Genomic DNA, 18,052 nt, shown 5'->3' on the forward strand with positions numbered 1-18,052 from the left:
TCCACCTGAACAGGAATGTGGCATTAGCAATATACAGTGCTGTATACAGTCCTCTCATCTTGCTTCCATGCTTAACTAAAGAAAACTGACATATACAATACTGTAGTTAAGTCCCATCTGCCCCTATATCTGGAGACATAATCGTGGACATTTTAGAAGAATGCATATGCATATGTCTACGGCTCTGTACAGTATTAGGTTATATTGACAGAGAGCATGCTATCTTTGTGTTTTTCAGGTTTATTAGTGTCTGTTATTAACAGATTAACAAGCTTATACTTGCCTATCCTCTCGTAAAATGCAAATCTCACTCAGAATGTATGGTGGCATGACACAAACAAGGACACATTTCTCATTATGATCGCTTTTTTGTTTCATCTGAGGGTTTTTTATATATTTTATAAAATCTATATTAAGAATTTCTTCTTAGGAAGGAACAACATTTCCGAGTAGTCCCGACCTGTAGTATGAACAATGTAAACAACGCATTCCGGAGGCGTGCTATGCAGAACCTCAGAGCTTTCAAACTAGGTGTTGCAGATCAAATATGGATCAAAGATTCAGCATTCATTGTCACTTTTGGAACATCAGACATCTCAAGTCTTCTGACAGCCCAGGAGTCTTTTGCATTTAGGCATGAGCTCCCTGTCCTGGAGAGGAAATACACCTGTAGAACCTCCCTCAAATATGAGCAGTAACGTTAGTACTGTGTAGTTGGACCCAGCTATCACGGCCAGCCAACTGACATACAAAGTACAGTTTTTAGAATAACAAATACAAGTAGACAAGCAAGGTATTGGGGAGGGTGTATCGCATTAATGACTGAACATGTTTGTTCATAATATTATTCATGTTTATCCAAGGTGAAAATCCTACATAGTATGCCTTTAAATGTAATGCACATGTCTTTCCCAATAAGTAATCTCATGAAGAGCTTGGTCATTGACTGCCGCAGAGCCAGGACAGGACAGAAGAGTTACTGTAGCACAGCGTGCCTGTCTGAGCAGGAAAGTGGCGTCTCTGCTGTGGGTGGGGCAGAATGTGTTAGCAACTGTCCAACTGCTCAAACATGCAGATGCACTGAGGACATGAAGACAATTTCCTGCATATTACCAACTTTTTACAGTTTTTTACAATTGATTATACCCATGTCTCAATACTGAGTACACTTTTTCAAAACTGTTGTCACCGTTCTGTTTACCAACATGCAGCTTGGCACAACTGTTAATCTTGCACACAAAATGCACTAAGACTACCAAAACACAATACATTCTGTCATAACATTGGCTAAAGGTGTCACCCAACAAGATCACGTTGTCACTCATAACAGAATGACCTAAAAACACTCACAAGGTGGCATTACAATATGCATAATTTTTTTTTGAGGCATTTCTTTTTTTTTTACATAAACCCAAGATTCCAATACAAAATAAGAATGGTACTCTGTATGCAATGGAATAAATTATATTTTTAAGGAATTACATTTTTAAAAAAGCAGCTCCTCAATATGCTGTATTTTTGCCATATTTTTTTGCATATGCAGTAGCATTCTAATTCCAACACAAAATGGAAACACAAAATGAAACGGCAATTCCAATACTGTATTAGGAAAAAACACACTTACTGTCTAAATTGAATATGTACTCATTGATAAATATGTACATCAATCTTAATCGAGTTGGTCATCTGGATTGGGCCACAAGTTCTCATCTATCTTACTCCTTATATTGTCTCTTGCCATTCGCATGGAAAACTTATTTGAATGCCTGCTCCATCGCTGGCAATCTTCCGCAGATATGTCCTGGCATGCAGCATTCATTGCATTCATGAGGGACATCTGCTCATGTGGACGGTGGTCATATATATACCGTCCACCTCCATGAGGAAAATAATTCCTCTATGGGGTTAAGGAGTGGGGGTAAGGTGGGAGGAAAAATGACATCATCCTTGGATGGGCTTCAAACCACTTTGAGGAGGCACGGGCGTGGTGAAAGGTCTCATTGTCCCTGATGATTATGAATGTTTGCACATTTCGCCTCACGTGCCCCTTTCCTGGGACAAGCCTTACATAGAGGTCACCCAGAAATTAGATGAGGAACTTCGTATTGTATTGGCTAATTACTGGTATGTGTACAGCAGTCCATGGGAGGATATTGCTGCTCTGTTACTGTATGTTGGCTCCCCTCTGACCAGGAGCATCCACTTTGTCCAATGATAAGGTAAGATGTACAGTATAGACATTTTACCTGGATGTATTGGTGCCTCAGTTCCTTTACATGCTCCGAATTCCTCTCAAAGGGGGCGGTATGCAGCTGCTTCATGGTGATTTCACTTGCATTTTGGACATTTGCAAATGTAATATTGTCTGCTAAGACTCTGTGGTGGTCCAATTTTCTTCCATTTTTTTCAATATGATTCATGGTATTATGGTGGAAATGTAAAATTGCTGTCTAACTCAATCACGTTATGTTTTGAACTCAGGTTTAACAGTTTTGAAAATGGTATGTTAACGTGTGTAAAATGTGCTGTAGATATAGAGTTTTGCTGGTGGTTGTGTTTGAGAGTGAAATTAATTCATGATGTATTTCAAGTTGTCATTGAGTGCATTTTGTGTGAAAGCAATGAAAAAGGATCCATAGTTTAGTCCACGTAGTCTGCTGTTGTGCTACCTGTGTTAAGAGTTAAGAGAGAAAAAGAGAGAAAAAGCGTACTTGGTAATGGGACAAGGGTGTAACCAAAAACTGTAACATATTTGTAAAGCCACACATTGTTGAAATATTCCAGGGAAGTAGGAAGAACATTAGGTGAGATCGTAGATACAAATGCACGATATGTTGTTTTAATCTATGATTAGTGTCCTTAAACTGGTTGGAATAGCTCACAGACCACATTCTGCGAATAGCTGCTCCATCATGTTTTGACTGTCTCCCTGTTCTCGATTCTTTGCATTTCTGGTGATAATGAAAATAATTATTTTAACAATAATGAGAAGAAGTGCTTGTTGAACAAGATTCTATTGCATATTCTATCCCCAGCTCTCATGTATTATTACTGGACCTTGTGTGTGCCAGTGACAGGAGTATAATTAATGTGTCATGTGCATAAGCTCAAAGTATTCAGATATGATTCCTGCCTGTAGAAGCATTATCCTTTTAAAAACCTTTTTATCCCCTATTTTACCTGCATCTACAAATTCGTATTACCCAATTATATTTGTAAGCCAAAGCAGGTTTTCTCATGTCCAATGCAGGTTCAACACTAGGTTTCTTACTTGTTTCCCCTGGGGTATGTACAGTACTGTATCGTGTTACTTATTGCTTATTACAAATAATTGCCTTATAATAATGATAATCATTCAGTTCAAAGGTGGCATTGATGTCTTGGCTGTGATGGATGTTTTGCCAGTATGCTGAATTTGGGTTCCTGGCGGGTAGCCACCACACGAGGGCAGCACAGTCATACTTCTCTGAATTTTGGGTTGCGCTCGTTTTCATGTGTTGTTTATTAACCGCTTAAGTATCGCCCATTTTCTTGACACAAGCTTAAAAATGACATACCCAAAATAAAATGGTTACTATTCTTGAAATGGTTACTTGAACCCTTTTGATTACAGGCATAATCCTGGTCTCTTTGAAAGGTAACCCTTTGGGGTTTGTTTTCCAAGAGTTACTCCAAGTATTACTAAAGAAAATTCACAGAAGCTCAAACCCAGTGAAAGTGGAAGCTTTTTTCTCACTGAAAAGATTTTCTTTTTGACTGGATACAGATTATTGTAGCTGTGGATAGTGTGCATAGAAACACAATGGAACCAAGTCACAACACTGAACAATTCCCCTTTGAAATTTGAGAAACAATATCACCAAAAAATAAGCATTCTGCATAGTTTTTTTCTAATCGATGTCGAGGCAGTTTTCCAAAAAGAAGACTTTGGAGACTCCAAGTGGAAACATGGAAACTAAATAATATTATGGGTCTTATTTTTGTTGTAAAATGTCAAACTTTTTTGGCATAGCTGTGTTGCAAGCCTATGCAATTATACACCATTGGAAACGTCATGTTATAGCTAAAAAGCTTTTTAGTCATCACTTCAATAACATGCCTGTAGTCGTTTCTTTGATGAGCTGAAGTTATACTGAATTTTCTTACACACAGTTGGGGGTAAGGCATATTCTCTCCAACTACGTAACAAATACTGGTCAGAGACAGTTGCACTTGGGCTCATCATGTCCAAGAGAGCCTATACAAGACTTTTATCGAAGTATACAATGATGAAATGGACAACAATGATTATTGCTCCAGAGAAATTCTAAGTAAACAATGGACATTCTATCAATGTTTCTCTGAGTTAGCACATTTTTATAATGAGAAACTATTATGCATTTGGTCCACTGGAAACTTGTAATGAAAAGGATACTGTCAATACCTTATTTCTTGCAGTATGTGGATTTCCAAAATGCAGAGAAGGTGAAGTTCCCCCACACTTGTTTTACCACCCACCTGTTACAAAATAAGGAACTGTTGTCGCTACAGCAATGGCATCTTAAAATAGATTATACAGATAGAACCGTGAATTTTAACGCTTTCAAAAGATATATCCTGTTACCACAGTGATTGAAAATTTCACCCTGAAAAAAATGAACGAAGGCATTCCCCCTGCACCAGTGGCGGTGAGACTTAAGGGTTTAACTAACCTCTTTTAAGTCTGTGTCGCTATGTTGCGCCTGGATCAAAGCTATTTGGCTCACATTTCATATATTATCCGTTAATAAAATTCCATATTTACTGAGGCATATTTAAAACTGTGAAATTCTGCGTTACCTTCACACTGACTGACCGCAGGTTAGTGTATGGCTCCTCTGCTACAGTATAGTATTACACTGTACTACCCGAAGGTACTTTAGTTTTTATAAGATGGCTGCCATTTCTTACAGCAGACTCTAGACAGGGCAAGCACAGCGCAGGAAAGACGAGTCAAGAGGCATGAGAACTGCATGCCAGCAGAGACCCCTTGACTTCGTATTTTCTCATTTTATTTAATCTGTCCTCAACACTGCTCCATGTTTTTCATATCGAATGTAATATGAGCCACCATACAGTATCTGTTGTTTATCTTAAAGATGTTGCACAGGGCAGTCGATGGGTTGGTTCTGTGATGCTTACCTGGCCTGCTGGAGTGGCATGCCTGCTCTGGGAAGTGGCTTTGCTGACAGAGGCTGTTATTTTCTGGAGCCCACATTCAGGGGTGGGGAGACGGGGAGATGGGGCAGGGTGTGTCTTCCACTTTATCCTTCCCCTGCCCTCTGGCACCATGGAGCATTTGAACTAATTGGCTTGACATTTGGATCTTTACATGTTCTGGCAAGGTGTCGTAATGTCAAAGTGTTTTGTGTGTGTGTGTGTGTGTGTGTGTGTGTGTGTGTGTGTTTGTAAATGGTAAACAGGTTGTTCTGGCAAGGTGTCGTAATGTCAAAGTGTTTTGTAATGAATACCTGTGTGTGTTTGCATGTGCATGTGTGTGGTGTGAAAGTGAAGGGCATGTGAAAGCCCAGAATATAAGCAACAGTTGTTATTTAGACAGCACAAATAACACAAAACACACGTGTGTGTGCCTGTGTGTGCATGTATTTGTGTGTGTGTGTGCATGTACCTTTGCACGTGTCTGTGTGTGTCCACAAATGCGTGTATGTGATGAGCACAGTGGTACAGGCATGTCTTTTTGTATTCCTGTGAGATGGCATTTGAGTCTCAGGTGTGTGTGTGTGTGTGTGTCTGTGCGCATGCGTGAATTTACATGTGTGTGCATGTATGCATGTTCCAGAACATAGAGATATGGAATGCGTGTTCTTGGCACTGAGCCGTAGGCTGCCTCAGTGTGTTCTAGCACTACTGCTTCAGCAAGGGCTGCACATTAATGCAGTAGCACATTGTGTACTTTGCTGAATTATATAGAAGAAATGGATATAATAGATCTAATCTAAATGGTTATAATATCTCGGCAAAACGGATGTAATTATGCAGCAGTCTTGCAAGTCAGTGCAGATACAGTTAGGTGAAGTGCACTTACAGAATGCCTTACATTTTGAACATACTCATCTGTTGAAACTGGAGAGTTTATCGATCATCATGGTGGCCAGCCAATTGTCTTACCGATCTTATAATAATGGTTCTGCACTACTGGCTGTGACTAAAATCATTGAATTGTAGTTGATATTTATTTTTTAATATACTATGATGTTTGCTATTGCAGTAGATTATGATATAAAGTATTTTCAGCTGCCTATATTCATTTTTCACACACATTAAGACCTTAGAATTACATGGTTCCAACTGACATAAATATGTTGCTTATAGGGCACTAAATGCACTACCCTCTTTATTGGGTAGACCTGTACACCAGCTTGTTAATGCAAATATTTAATCCCCCAATCATGTGGCAGCAACTAAATGCATAAAAGTACGCAGACATGGTGAAGAGATTCAGCTGTTTGTCAGAATGGGGAAGAAATGTGATCTGAGTAACTTTGACCGTGGAATGATTGCTGGTGCCAGACAGGGTGGTTTGAGTATCTCAGAATGGTCTGATCTCCCGGTGAGGTGTGTTTGTTCTGCAGGGTGACTGAGGCGAAGGCCAGGCCAGGGTGTGGAAATGATGGCGTTCCCCACAGTGGGCAGTTAGCCAGCGGGACAGGGGTGCTCTCTCTAATCACACCACCGCACCGCTGCAATTGTTTTAATTCTGCCCGTCGGGCATTCGTGCCTCTGTGCTTCGCAGAGGTGAGCTAGCTTTCATCTGAAACGGTATTGGCACGTTAACGCTAGGGGCGCGGTTGCAGAGCAAATCAATGCAGGTTTTTACTTCGTTGTGCGTGTTTGACATGCCTGTAAAACTACATAATTAAATAAAATTGCTCTTGTGACCTTTTATGCTTCCGTAGCGTTTCAGCCCACTCCGTCCTGCTGGGCAGCACCTTACTCTTTTCCTGGAAAAAGACTCTAATACTGCAGCACTATCATGCCGAAAGCTCATTTACATATTATGTCGCCACCAATGAGTTTTAATAGTGTTATTATCCAAATTTAAGGTGCCTTTTCTGTTAGTTTTGTCCTTGGTTTCCATTCAGGTTTAAAGAGAAATTTGAATATATATATATATATATATATATATATATATATGGCCATCTGTGTAATGCTCTGTGATCATTCTTTTCTTAGCAAAGCATTATGAATTTTTATTTTTTTTGCCTTTATTTTACCAGGAAATAAAATATGAATGACTCATTGGTTCATTCCTGTGGGCCAGAGGTCATGTGACCCTTCATGCTTTTACAGGTCAGAATAACTCGTCTGGTCTTCAACCTTCCCAAATACTCGCATGTCTCCCCCCTGCTTACTTCCCTCCACTGGCTGCCTGTCATGGCTCGCATCAAATTCAAAACATTGGTGCTTTCCTTCCAAGCAGTTAAGGGGTCTTCCCCAGCTTACCTACAAAAAATCCCTGCCAGACCTCTAAGTTCAGCCTCCACAGGCTGCTTGGCACCTCCCCCTCTCCAAACTTCCACCTCACGCTCACGACTACTGTCTGTTCTGGCTCCACGGTGGTGGAATGAACTCCCCGTTGAGGTCAGAACTGTAGAATCTCTTCCCACCTTCAAGCGCAAACTGAAGACGCACTTCTTCAAGCAGCACCTCTCCCCGTCCCTCCCTACCTCCCTGTGAACCTTAATTGTTGTCTTTCTGTGATTTACTTTTTCGTGTATTTGGTATTTTTAGTTTGGCTAGGTAAGCAGTGTTTGGCTAGTCAAGTTTGGTCACTTTTGCTTTGTTGTTTGTTTGTTTATTTGTTTGTTTAAAAAAATAAAAAAATAGGCCCTGGCCCTTATCTTTATTGTACAGGTAGCTGTTAAAATTGTACTTCCCTCTAGGGTCTTTCAGTGCACTTATCCCTGGTTATGGGTATGCACTTTGTTGTACGTCACTCTGGAAAAGAACATCTGCCAAATGCCATTAATGTAATGTAATATTAATGTAATGTAATGAATAAATCAAATAATCCAATCAAAATGTATTTGTATAGTGCTTTTCGCAAACAATTGTCACAAAACACACTTCACAAGAATCCCCCACAAGCGCAAGCCGAGGGCAGCAGTGGCAATGGCACTCTGGCTAGGTCAGAAGTCTTTCTCAGTACAGAGCGGCGCATGCTGGGGCTTTGTGTGATCTAAACCGGCTCACAATCACTGCGGAAGAATCCGGAAATGGAAGCCATCCTCTCAACTGCAACATGAACACTTATACATTCTTTAGGAGATTGCTTATGAAGCAGAGCAGTGAAAAGGGCTCCACATCAATCAAGAATGACCAATAATTGGAATTAAGTCATTAGATAATATAGACTTTGGTTGCAAACCCTTCTTATTGATGAAGAGGAACCTGAACAGGAAAAACTGCACGTGATATCTGTTGCGTGAAGGTGGATAAAACGTGTACTTCCAGTCTGTACAACATACACTGTGGCTGATTTCAGAAAATGGACCCTGGTAATCCACTGACTGTTGGAAGGCACATTTTGTTCAGGGAATGAAAGACCAGACTGTCAGTTGCAATTAATCCTGAGGGAACAGAGTGACGTTATGTGATAATTAGATGTTTAAAATATACACCTGTCTGCTTGTGATCTTCTCGGGGATTATTCACGGTTATGCACAAGTTATTATCCCTGAACAAAACCCAGACGGTGCTTTTGTGTAGTGTGCTTAATGATGGCCACTGGCACCAGCAGATTCCTTACCTGTTTTTAATCTTACCACTCAACAAGATTTGCAATACCTTTCTGAGACTGCTATACTTGTTAACTTGCAGTTCAATTAACTAAATTGAGGAACATATGAATTTGTAAATCGCTTTGGATTAAAAGCATCTGCTAAATGACTAAAATGTCAAAGTAAAGGCTAAATTATAATGGGGGTTTCACTATTAAACCCCATTTTTAATGAACCAATACAGCGTTGCAGCACTCACTGGAGGGGTGAGGGGAGTATTTATCTACAAGTTAATCAGTGTAAAGGCTAAAATGGCTACTGACATTTCAATGTCATCTGAAACCTTCCTGAAAGTGTGCAAATTTTACATCTCCCTTATTTTTTTATTTTTACGACATAATCCAGTCCTGTTGAATTGCATTTTCCTGCTATTGCAATGCCCAATAGTGTATCCTCTCAGCCTGAAACTGAAGCAGTTTTGGCCTGGCAGAGCTGTCTCCGGTGGTAAATCATTAATCATGTTTCCTGTGTGTGTGCAGGGCCAGTCGCTTCCTGGATGACCTGTCGGGTCCCTGGGGGCCTGCAGAAGAGAGTGTGAGTCCGGAGGTTGAGGAGGACCCGGACACGATGAACTCCGGCTACGGTGTCCTGAGCACCACCCTCACGGTGAAGCCCGCCGTGCCGCGCGACGTGAAGGATGACGGGCGGCAGCGCTTCCACAAAGTGTCCCTGGTCAGCGGCTACGACGAGCCGGGCAGGGACCGCAGCTCCAGCCCTGTCGCAGGGCGGTACGAGCTCGAACGCAGTCCCACCGGGTCGGAGACGCTGAGGGTGTTCCTGTCCCGGGAGGAGAAATCCGAGCCACAGCCTGGCTCAGAATCCCTCGGTCCCTTAAAGTCAGGCTACTCCCCCGCCTTCCTGGACACGCCACGCCTCCCTTCCGCCGACACCAACCACGGAGCGGGTTTCGCCGCGCCCTCCCCGGAAGAGCCCGGTTCCTACGGCAACGGCGGCTCGTCGAGCGAGAGGAGCGAAGTTCACTCGAGCTGGGAGCCTGAGCCAGGGAGGTGGGACAGGGCGGAGCTAGCAGCACCTGCGGAGGAGCGAGGGAGGGAGGGAGAGATAAATTCAGGCTCGGACTCGCACTGGCTGACAGACGGCGGCTTCTCCCCTACGCAGGCGGACGTCCCTTTCTCCGGAGTGTTCACAGCCACGCGAGTGAACCTGCTGCCCTCCCCCACCTCCCCGGACCTGGGCTCCCCCTATGACATGGACACCCTGGTGGACACGCTCAAGAGCATGGACCCCCCTCAGAGACCCAGACTATCGAGGCCCCCACCCTTATCCACCATGGCCTCCCTGCCCCCCATCGTGGAGGACTCCCCGGTGCAGGCGCCCAAGGTGCAGAACGGGACCAGCAGCCCGCTCAGCCTGCCCATGGACCTGGGGCTGAAGTGGAACTTGTCCAAGGACCCGGTGTCCCCGCTGGAGATGATGAAGAGGCAGGCCGAGGTGGACGGCGGGGACCAGCGCTCGCGCCCCCTCCCGCTGCGCGCCTCGGCCGACAGCAGCATCGTCTTCCGCAAGATCCCCCCAGCCAGCCCGTCCCCCGAGGGCCCCGCCACCTCCCCCCAGCTGAACGGCGGCCCCTCTCCCAGCCCCTCCCGGCTGGACGGCAGCCTGCTCTTCTCCAGCTACCGGCTGGAGAACGGGAAGCCCCAGTCCACCCGGCCCCTGACCCGCACCGCCTCCCTGCCCGACTCCGGCCCCAAGGAGCGCCTGAGCAGCGGCCCCTCCATGTCCGCCGCCGACCCCCAGACCACCTCCCGCTACGAGCGCTTGTCCTTCCTCATGTCCCCCTCCGCCTCCCTGCCCGACGCCCCGGAGCCCGCCCGCATCAGCCGGCCCCCGGCCCTTTCCCTGGGCCCCCTGGGGGAGCTGGGCTTCAGCCTCGGGCCCTCCAGCCCTATGGACCTGCTCCACTCGCCCTCAATGGAGTCCCACTCCATCCTGCAGCGCAGTCTCAGCGTGGAGTCCCCCCTCGCTAAAATGGGCTCCTATATACCCCCCCAGCAGGAGCCAGAGAGGCCTGCCGTCATCAAGTACAGGGCTTTCCCCGATGCCTATGTGAGTACCCCGGGGGTGTGAGCGAGTGTGTGTGTTCATGTGGTCAGTCAGTTTATTTTACTGTCCACCATGATGTGGTTTCCCCCATTTCTGTGGAGCAATTACAGTTCTGTGCTTTTCAGGCTTTCCTGCAGAAGTAAGCTAAGCAAATATGCTGTGTGATCTAAGATGTGGAATAATTAACTGGACAAATTAAATTGAGGAGGACGGTGAATGCTTCTGCAGGTTTTCTAGCTAATCAGTTTGCACCTCTACGTGTTTTTTCTCCCGTAGTGCTTCTGAAAGTGTACCATATGGTGTACTGCGTCATGACAAAAGAAGGGATCAACCCACAGTGTTCTATACTGACATATCCCAAGAGTTTAACAAAAGATGTGTTTAATAACGAACGCACAGATTATCTGGCTTTGATGTTTGAGCCAGAAAACATGAGTATTTGTTGTCCGTGGGCTTACTTTAATTGGAGCGTTCTTTGTGGTGATGTGATTATGTTTTGAGACCACAGTAAAGGAAGTGCAGCGCAGCAGGTGGACAGGGCATTTCTTCAGCCTGGCTCTCAGCAGTTCCACAGCGTGTGTTTATTCAGTGATGAAGTGATATCCTGTATTACAGGGTGTTGTTCCGTTCTGTTCCAGCCCTCTGTAATGAAACACGAGGAGCGTGATGGGCAGGTTACAGTGCGTGATTAGTGCCAGTGCTCCTTAGTGCTCCACTCCCATATCACTGAGCTGCTTTCGATAACAGCCCACAGCGTAGCGGCGTGCTTCCCTTCACCCCCCCTCTCCAGCAAACTCCAGCCATTTCACCCTGTTAAGCACTGGGTAATAATGTTAGTGCAGACCGTGTTTAGCTACAGGTACAGTGTTGAGTGTTAAGGTACAGATATTACCTGCCGGGAGGGTCAGATAGGCCGTGTTTATGACCGTGACCGAGCCTGCGGCCGTGCGCGTGACCAAACCGGTCACTCCTGACCACCATGCAAATGAGGAGAGGTGACGGTCCAGGTCTTCTGCTGTCTGACGTGCAGGGAGCCGGGCTGGGGGAAGGGCCGAGTGGGCAGAGCTCACAGGGCCAGTGCCACAGCTCTCCAGCTTTTTACGGCCCCGTGTTCACAAGCAAACTTTATTCTTTTTATTTTTTTTCATCCACTTTATTAAAAACGATTTGAATTTTGATTTTACGTCATTGTGTTCCAATGGGCATGTATTCTAATTAATATCCTCTCATGCAGTGGAGCGCATCCTTATTTGACGTCCCCCTCCCCGCCCGTCACATCGCAGAAACTAGTTCCGCTCCAACTTTTGTTTCAGCTTTTCTTTAAGGTGTAAAATCACACAACATTTGAACGCTACCAGGAGAATCTCATAAAGCTACAAACCAGAAGATTATGCTTTACAGTCACCAGGAGGGGGACTTTACTTAAGCAGAGCTATCTAGGAAAATGCATGTAAAGGCATATTGTGACTTGTCTTATCTGTGGTACAGTGCATGGCAACATATCTATGTAGACTGCCATGGAAAAGCAAACACAGTAAGATAAAATTTTATTGACCCTGTTGGATCTGTTGATGCAGACCTGGTTTCAGCTGTAGCGGGCGCTGTGGGTTTCAGCGTCTGGGGCAGTGAAAGGCCATGATGTGCTGGGTGTTGCCGGGCAGGAAGTGTTTATCTCCCGTCCTGCTGCTGGCTTTTACAGCCTAGTCCTGCTCAGCACTGAGGGACACAATGCACCACAAAGAGAGGCCTGTGAATGCTGCGAGGGTAGAGTTACAGTCCAGGGGAATTCTCATATTCTCATGGAAAAAGGAGCTCAGAACCGTGACTCCTGCAAATTTAAATCCCGCCACAAGGGATTCTGGGAAACTCCCCTTCTATTGGGCATGAATCTGAAGTGCACTACAAAAAACAAAAAAATATTTTTGTCTTATACTGTCTTGCCAATGAGGTAAGACAGTTTGACTAATTTCAAGATTTGCCAATGGAATAAGAACATTTCAAGCAAAGCTAATATTTAATTCATCATTGTTCAGTTAAGATTATGCAGGAGAGTGCAGTCACGGGATTTGTGCGGGGAGAAGAACAGCTGTAGTAGCAGTAGTAGCAGTAGTAGTAGTAGTAGTAGTAGCAGTAGTAGTAGTAGCAGTAGTAGCAGTAGTAGTAGTAGCAGTAGTAGCAGTAGTAGTAGTAGTAGTAGCAGTAGTAGTAGTAGCAGTAGTAGCAGCAGCAGCAGCAGCAGTAGCAGTAGCAGCAGCAGCAGCAGTAGCAGTATTAGTAGTAGTAGTAGTAGTAGCAGTAGTAGCAGCAGTAGTAGCAGCAGCAGTAGCAGCAGCAGTAGCAGTATTAGTATTAGTAGTAGCAGTAGCAGTAGCAGTAGCAGTAGCAGTAGCAGTAGCAGTAGTAGCAGTATTAGTCGTAGTGTCCTAGTTTTGTTTTTGCACTCTCCTGTTAAGGTTTTGTCATCTGTCCCCTTTCTCTCAGCTGGTACATGGCGCACCCTTCCTTTCATACCGGTCCTGTGTCTCTCCCTTGACTTGCGTTGATGGAAACATGTCATTGCAGGAGAGCAGAGCGATTAAACAATTAGGCTGCCTCAGTGTCATTCAGCCCACACAAGTCTGGGCACAGCCTTCCCCTTCCACAAAAAACCATTCACACCTTCCGCTCTGGGGCACATGTAATGTTCCGGGATGTTCTATGTGATTTGGGGGGGGAGGTCACAGGGTTCAGGGGTGTTGTGATATTGAGGGACATTTCCGCTCACTCTTCAGAGCAGTTGTGCATCACACTGTGAACATATACAGGCTGCCGAATCATCACGTTTGGCATAATAAAAATCTGATAAATGTCCTGTGAGACTTTCCTACAGTTAATGTTGCTGACAGCTTATGAAGCAAAGTTGTGCCATTACTGCCACCTCTACAACCCTGCTGATAGCTGTGAAGGGACTGATGATGACAGTTGTAATGGGGAGGGAAAAGTAATTGGTTTCCACCAGCCCCCTTCACTGACAGAGATGAGGTGTCGATAGCAGCTGTGTCCAAATTAGAGTGGTGATGTCACCACAGTGACTGTGGCCTGGAGTCTGTGTGTCTATGTGTGTGTGTGTGTGTGTGTGTGTGTCTTTGGGTGTGCACATGCATGTGCATGTGTCTCTGTGTATTTTTGTGTATATGTGTTTGTCCGTGCAAGCCATTGGCTCCTGCTTCCACAACACACACTCCATTCCTGTGGTCTGCAGTGTTGTGTACACTTGACTACCATGTATACTGTGACAGCCCAGGGGGCTGTTCTTGGTGAGTGAGGTCATCATCTCTCTCAGAAGGAGGAGAAGGATGCCAGAATGATGATCTCTCTTTATAGCTGTAAATTATCTCTGCTGGTGTCTCTTTCAACACTCCCTGGCATTAATACCAGACCAGGGACCTGCCCAGGTCTGCAAGAGGAATGACATTGACCTATAGCTAATGCCTGATCTTGCTGCTGCTTGTTGCATTTCATTATGATTGTTTCTTACCAGCACTCTGATATTTACATGCATATACAGCATATAGCCTTCTGCCTGGAAAGATATGAAATGTATTTTTCAAAATTACTTTGGGTGCGCCTTCATACATAGCTCCAGGGTGAAGTTGCCCTTATGTGCAAATCCAGGATCAGATTTCCCAACTTTAATCATTGTTGCTTACAATAAAACACGAGACTGATCCTGAACATCATTATTAGTGTAATGACAGTCATCGCACAGAATGAATTTATGAATACTTCTAGTGTTCTGGATTTTTTAAATACGGAGTTAATGGACTGTTCTGAAACTTAGGCCTATACAAGGAAATACGAGCAGCCAATACAAGAAAGGTAGCGAAACCATGTGTGGCAAAACAATTTTCTTGAAATAAAGAATGACACGGCTGATTTAAAATGAAAACACGAAACTTCTGTACCAATTGTCATTGTCATACTACATACTGGTACATACGAGTGTCTTCGGTTGTAACCAATGAGGTTCCTTGACTGAATCCTGCGTTGAGTCACCCACAATTCCCCCTTTCTTATCATAGCTGAGCCATGTCTTTGCCAGGTAATTCCCAGGTCATGAGCAGGGTCGCAGTCCCGGATCGGATAACCTGGGTTGACACTTTCACACCAACAGCAGACACAGGACATTCCTGGGTTGTTGCTTCTGTGTGAAAGGAGTATTGGTCAATGTGCACCCTCACTCACTGGCTCACTGTAGGCTGTGGCTCTAGAGGGTTTAGCTGTGAATGCTCATCAGATGGAGAAGGCCGAACCAGCTTTGAGTGGCCCTGTCAGTGTAGAGGGCGAGGATGACCTCTCTGTACAAGAGGTAAGCTTATCTCCGGAAGTTCCTCCGACTTTTAGCCACACAATAGACCACAGACACCTGAGAGGCTGAAGATCTGAATGGAAAGGAAACACCGTGGCAACAGGGGAAAACATGTTTGAGAACTGTCCTCTTCACCCGCCACAATCCGTTGATTCCGCTCACCTGTTTGTGCCGCGATCAGAAGATTCCACTCACCTGTTTGTGCCCTGATCAGAAGATTTCACTCACCTGTTTGTGCTGCGGTCCGGATATTCCACTCACCTGTTTGTGCCCTGATCAGAAGAGTTCACTCACCTGTTTGTGCTGCGGTCCGGATATTCCACTCACCTGTTTGTGCATTCCTGCTGCATTCCCGCCTGAGGATGCGAGCACCAGGCCATGAACCTGACGATCAACAACAGCGTCAGTCACAGCCGGCCTGTGAGGACCTCTGTCATCGCGAGCGCTCGGTCAAAACTGTTCTCCTGGACAGGGGAGGAGAGGGTCATAAATAATTCTCCCCCCTGACACCCACCCCTAGGAGACTCTGATATAGACCTCTGACAGGAACTCTGTGCTTGTCATGTAATCCCCCCCGAGTGGGGATGAGGTATTCATTTATTCATACTGTGTTGACTTCTTCATTCTGTTCCCTTTTTTAGCCACAGTAGCACTCATTCATCCACGCCCCGGGCAGCGTGGCCTTCAGGTGCTGCTGCATTCCCTCAGAGGAATGATACGGCCATGTGTTAATCATCAACGTGGGTGGTGAGAGAGATATTTCTGCTCTCTCAGTTGTGTTGTGTTTTGGATTTGTGAGTTCTGGGGAAGCTCACTGCGTAATGGTATTACATTCCTACTGTGCGCCAAGGTGCAGACAAAACACCTCAAGCATTATCGGCCTGTCCATCTATTACCTGTCTCTGGGAGACGGAGTTCATGGTCTCTGTAGGACATAAGTACTTCTACATTCCTGTTCACCTGCTTGTGTGCCGAGTAACCTGCACGTCAGTCACCCGTCTGCCTGTCTGTCTGCCTGTACACAGATCTCCCGTGTGTATGCATTCTCTCGTGTTTCAGCCACGTGTTTGCGTCTGCCTGCGCATGGTGTCTGCATGCTAACCGTTTGTATCTGTAGGTTCACCTCTGTCTGTATCTCCTTCTCCTTTGTGCAAAAGGAAGCGTGAGAACTTAATTTGATTTCCGCCTGTGTAACGGCCCACAGTTTGCTGCCCTAGGGATGAATGGCATATTTCCAGCATTGCATTTTCAAACATGCTAATTAGTTGGAATGATAGCTCATTTTCACTAATGTGCAAGAACAAATTTCTCACTCACATAGTTTGTAGTATGCATAATTTATCTTTACTCTGAAGTGCAGTGTTTATTAATTTTGTCAGGTAACAGTAACAGGCCCTACACTGCACAAAATAAGTCCGTCTCAACCAGTGTTTGAGTCATATTTAGACTAATAATTTCTATTACTTATTTCTATGACTTTTTTGCTTAAAAAAGCAGTTTTACTCATTTCAAGAACATTTTACTTGTCAAGCTAACTTAAACTTAAAACAAAATATTTTATACTTGAGAGAAGGCTTAAGACAGGCTTTTTTTGCTGTGTAAACAACATTGCTGATGTATTTCCTTGAATGTGACGGGTATCTGAAAAAGATATTGGCAAGTAATTAGGAGCATTAAAGCATATGAAGTAAAATAAAGATGTAAGCCAGTGAGATGAACTGGGATTAGGTGAGCAGTGGTGTCTGAATGTCAAGTCTGACAGGGCGTCTCTTTCTCTCTGTGTGCAGCGCACAAAGGAGAAGGAGCATGGCAAGCTGAACCCACGCCCGGGAAAGGTGAGTGAATCGCAGCAACCGTGTCTGTGTGAGTACTGTATGTGTATGTGTGTGTGTGTGTGTGTGTGTGTGTGTGTGTGTGTGCATGCGCATGCGTGCGTGTCTCTGTGTGAGTACTGTATATGTGTGTGTGTGCGTGCGTGCATGCCTCTGTGTGAGTACTGTATGTATGTGTGTGTGCGCGTGTGCATGCGCATGCGTGCATGCCTCTGTGTGAGTACTGTATGTATGCGTGTGTGCGCGTGTGCATGCGCATGCGTGCGCGTCTCTGTGTGAGTACTGCATGTATGTGTGTGTGTTTGTGTGTCTGTGCGTGTGTGCATGTCTGTGTGTGTGTGTGTGTGTGTGTGTGTGTGTGTCTGTGAGTACTATATGTATGTGTATGTGTGTCTGCAGTGTTTGAAATGTCCGGCTTGAGGTCATTGTATATATGTAAGCCTTACCTAGACTACATCAACCAATCTGTTATAACTGGTCACTGGCTGATAACTGAAACAGCCGTGGGGGTCCCCAAAACCTGTAGCTACTGCAAGTTCAGCTTTTTCTATCAGTGTCCAGTTTGTTAATTGCGCCACTGAGATTTGGGATGAAGGAACAATAAGCCTTTGGCAGTATTGCGTTATGCAATGTTCTTTTGTTCCCCAGTGAAATTAAATAATGTATATGAAATATAGCCATGGATGCACACAGAGAAGTGACAGTTGCCAGGAGCAGATTATTACGTTTCACAGAACAAGAAGTGCATCTTCCCCCATATTTGAGCATGTGAACACCTTCCCAAGGCATTCAAATTATTCCCCCTTCACTTCACTTTGATTCAGCTCTAATGGACCATACCTTCTGCTTGCAAATAGAAAAAAACATTGGGCTTTAAATTGCACATTATATTCTACTACCATCTGTTTGTTTATGACATATTCTGTGAAGTTGTATGCAGCTAGGCTCAATTTCCAAGATGAGCATGCATGATTATGTATCTCTTTAAT

The 18,052-nt window shown here is 44.7% G+C and overlaps 1 protein-coding gene across 1 annotated transcript in view; it reads left to right on the plus strand.

The window, feature by feature from the left end:
• Positions 1-18,052, plus strand: part of crybg2 (crystallin beta-gamma domain containing 2) — a 61,617-nt gene that overhangs the window by 24,492 nt on the left and 19,073 nt on the right. The window contains exons 4-5 of the mRNA XM_061255945.1: positions 9,299-10,886; positions 17,019-17,066. Of these exons, the coding sequence (XP_061111929.1) occupies positions 9,299-10,886; positions 17,019-17,066 (1,636 nt within the window). The remainder of the gene's footprint in view (positions 1-9,298; positions 10,887-17,018; positions 17,067-18,052) is intronic.

This window comes from Conger conger, chromosome 9 (genome assembly GCF_963514075.1).
Source record: "Conger conger chromosome 9, fConCon1.1, whole genome shotgun sequence".
NCBI lineage: Eukaryota > Metazoa > Chordata > Actinopteri > Anguilliformes > Congridae > Conger > Conger conger.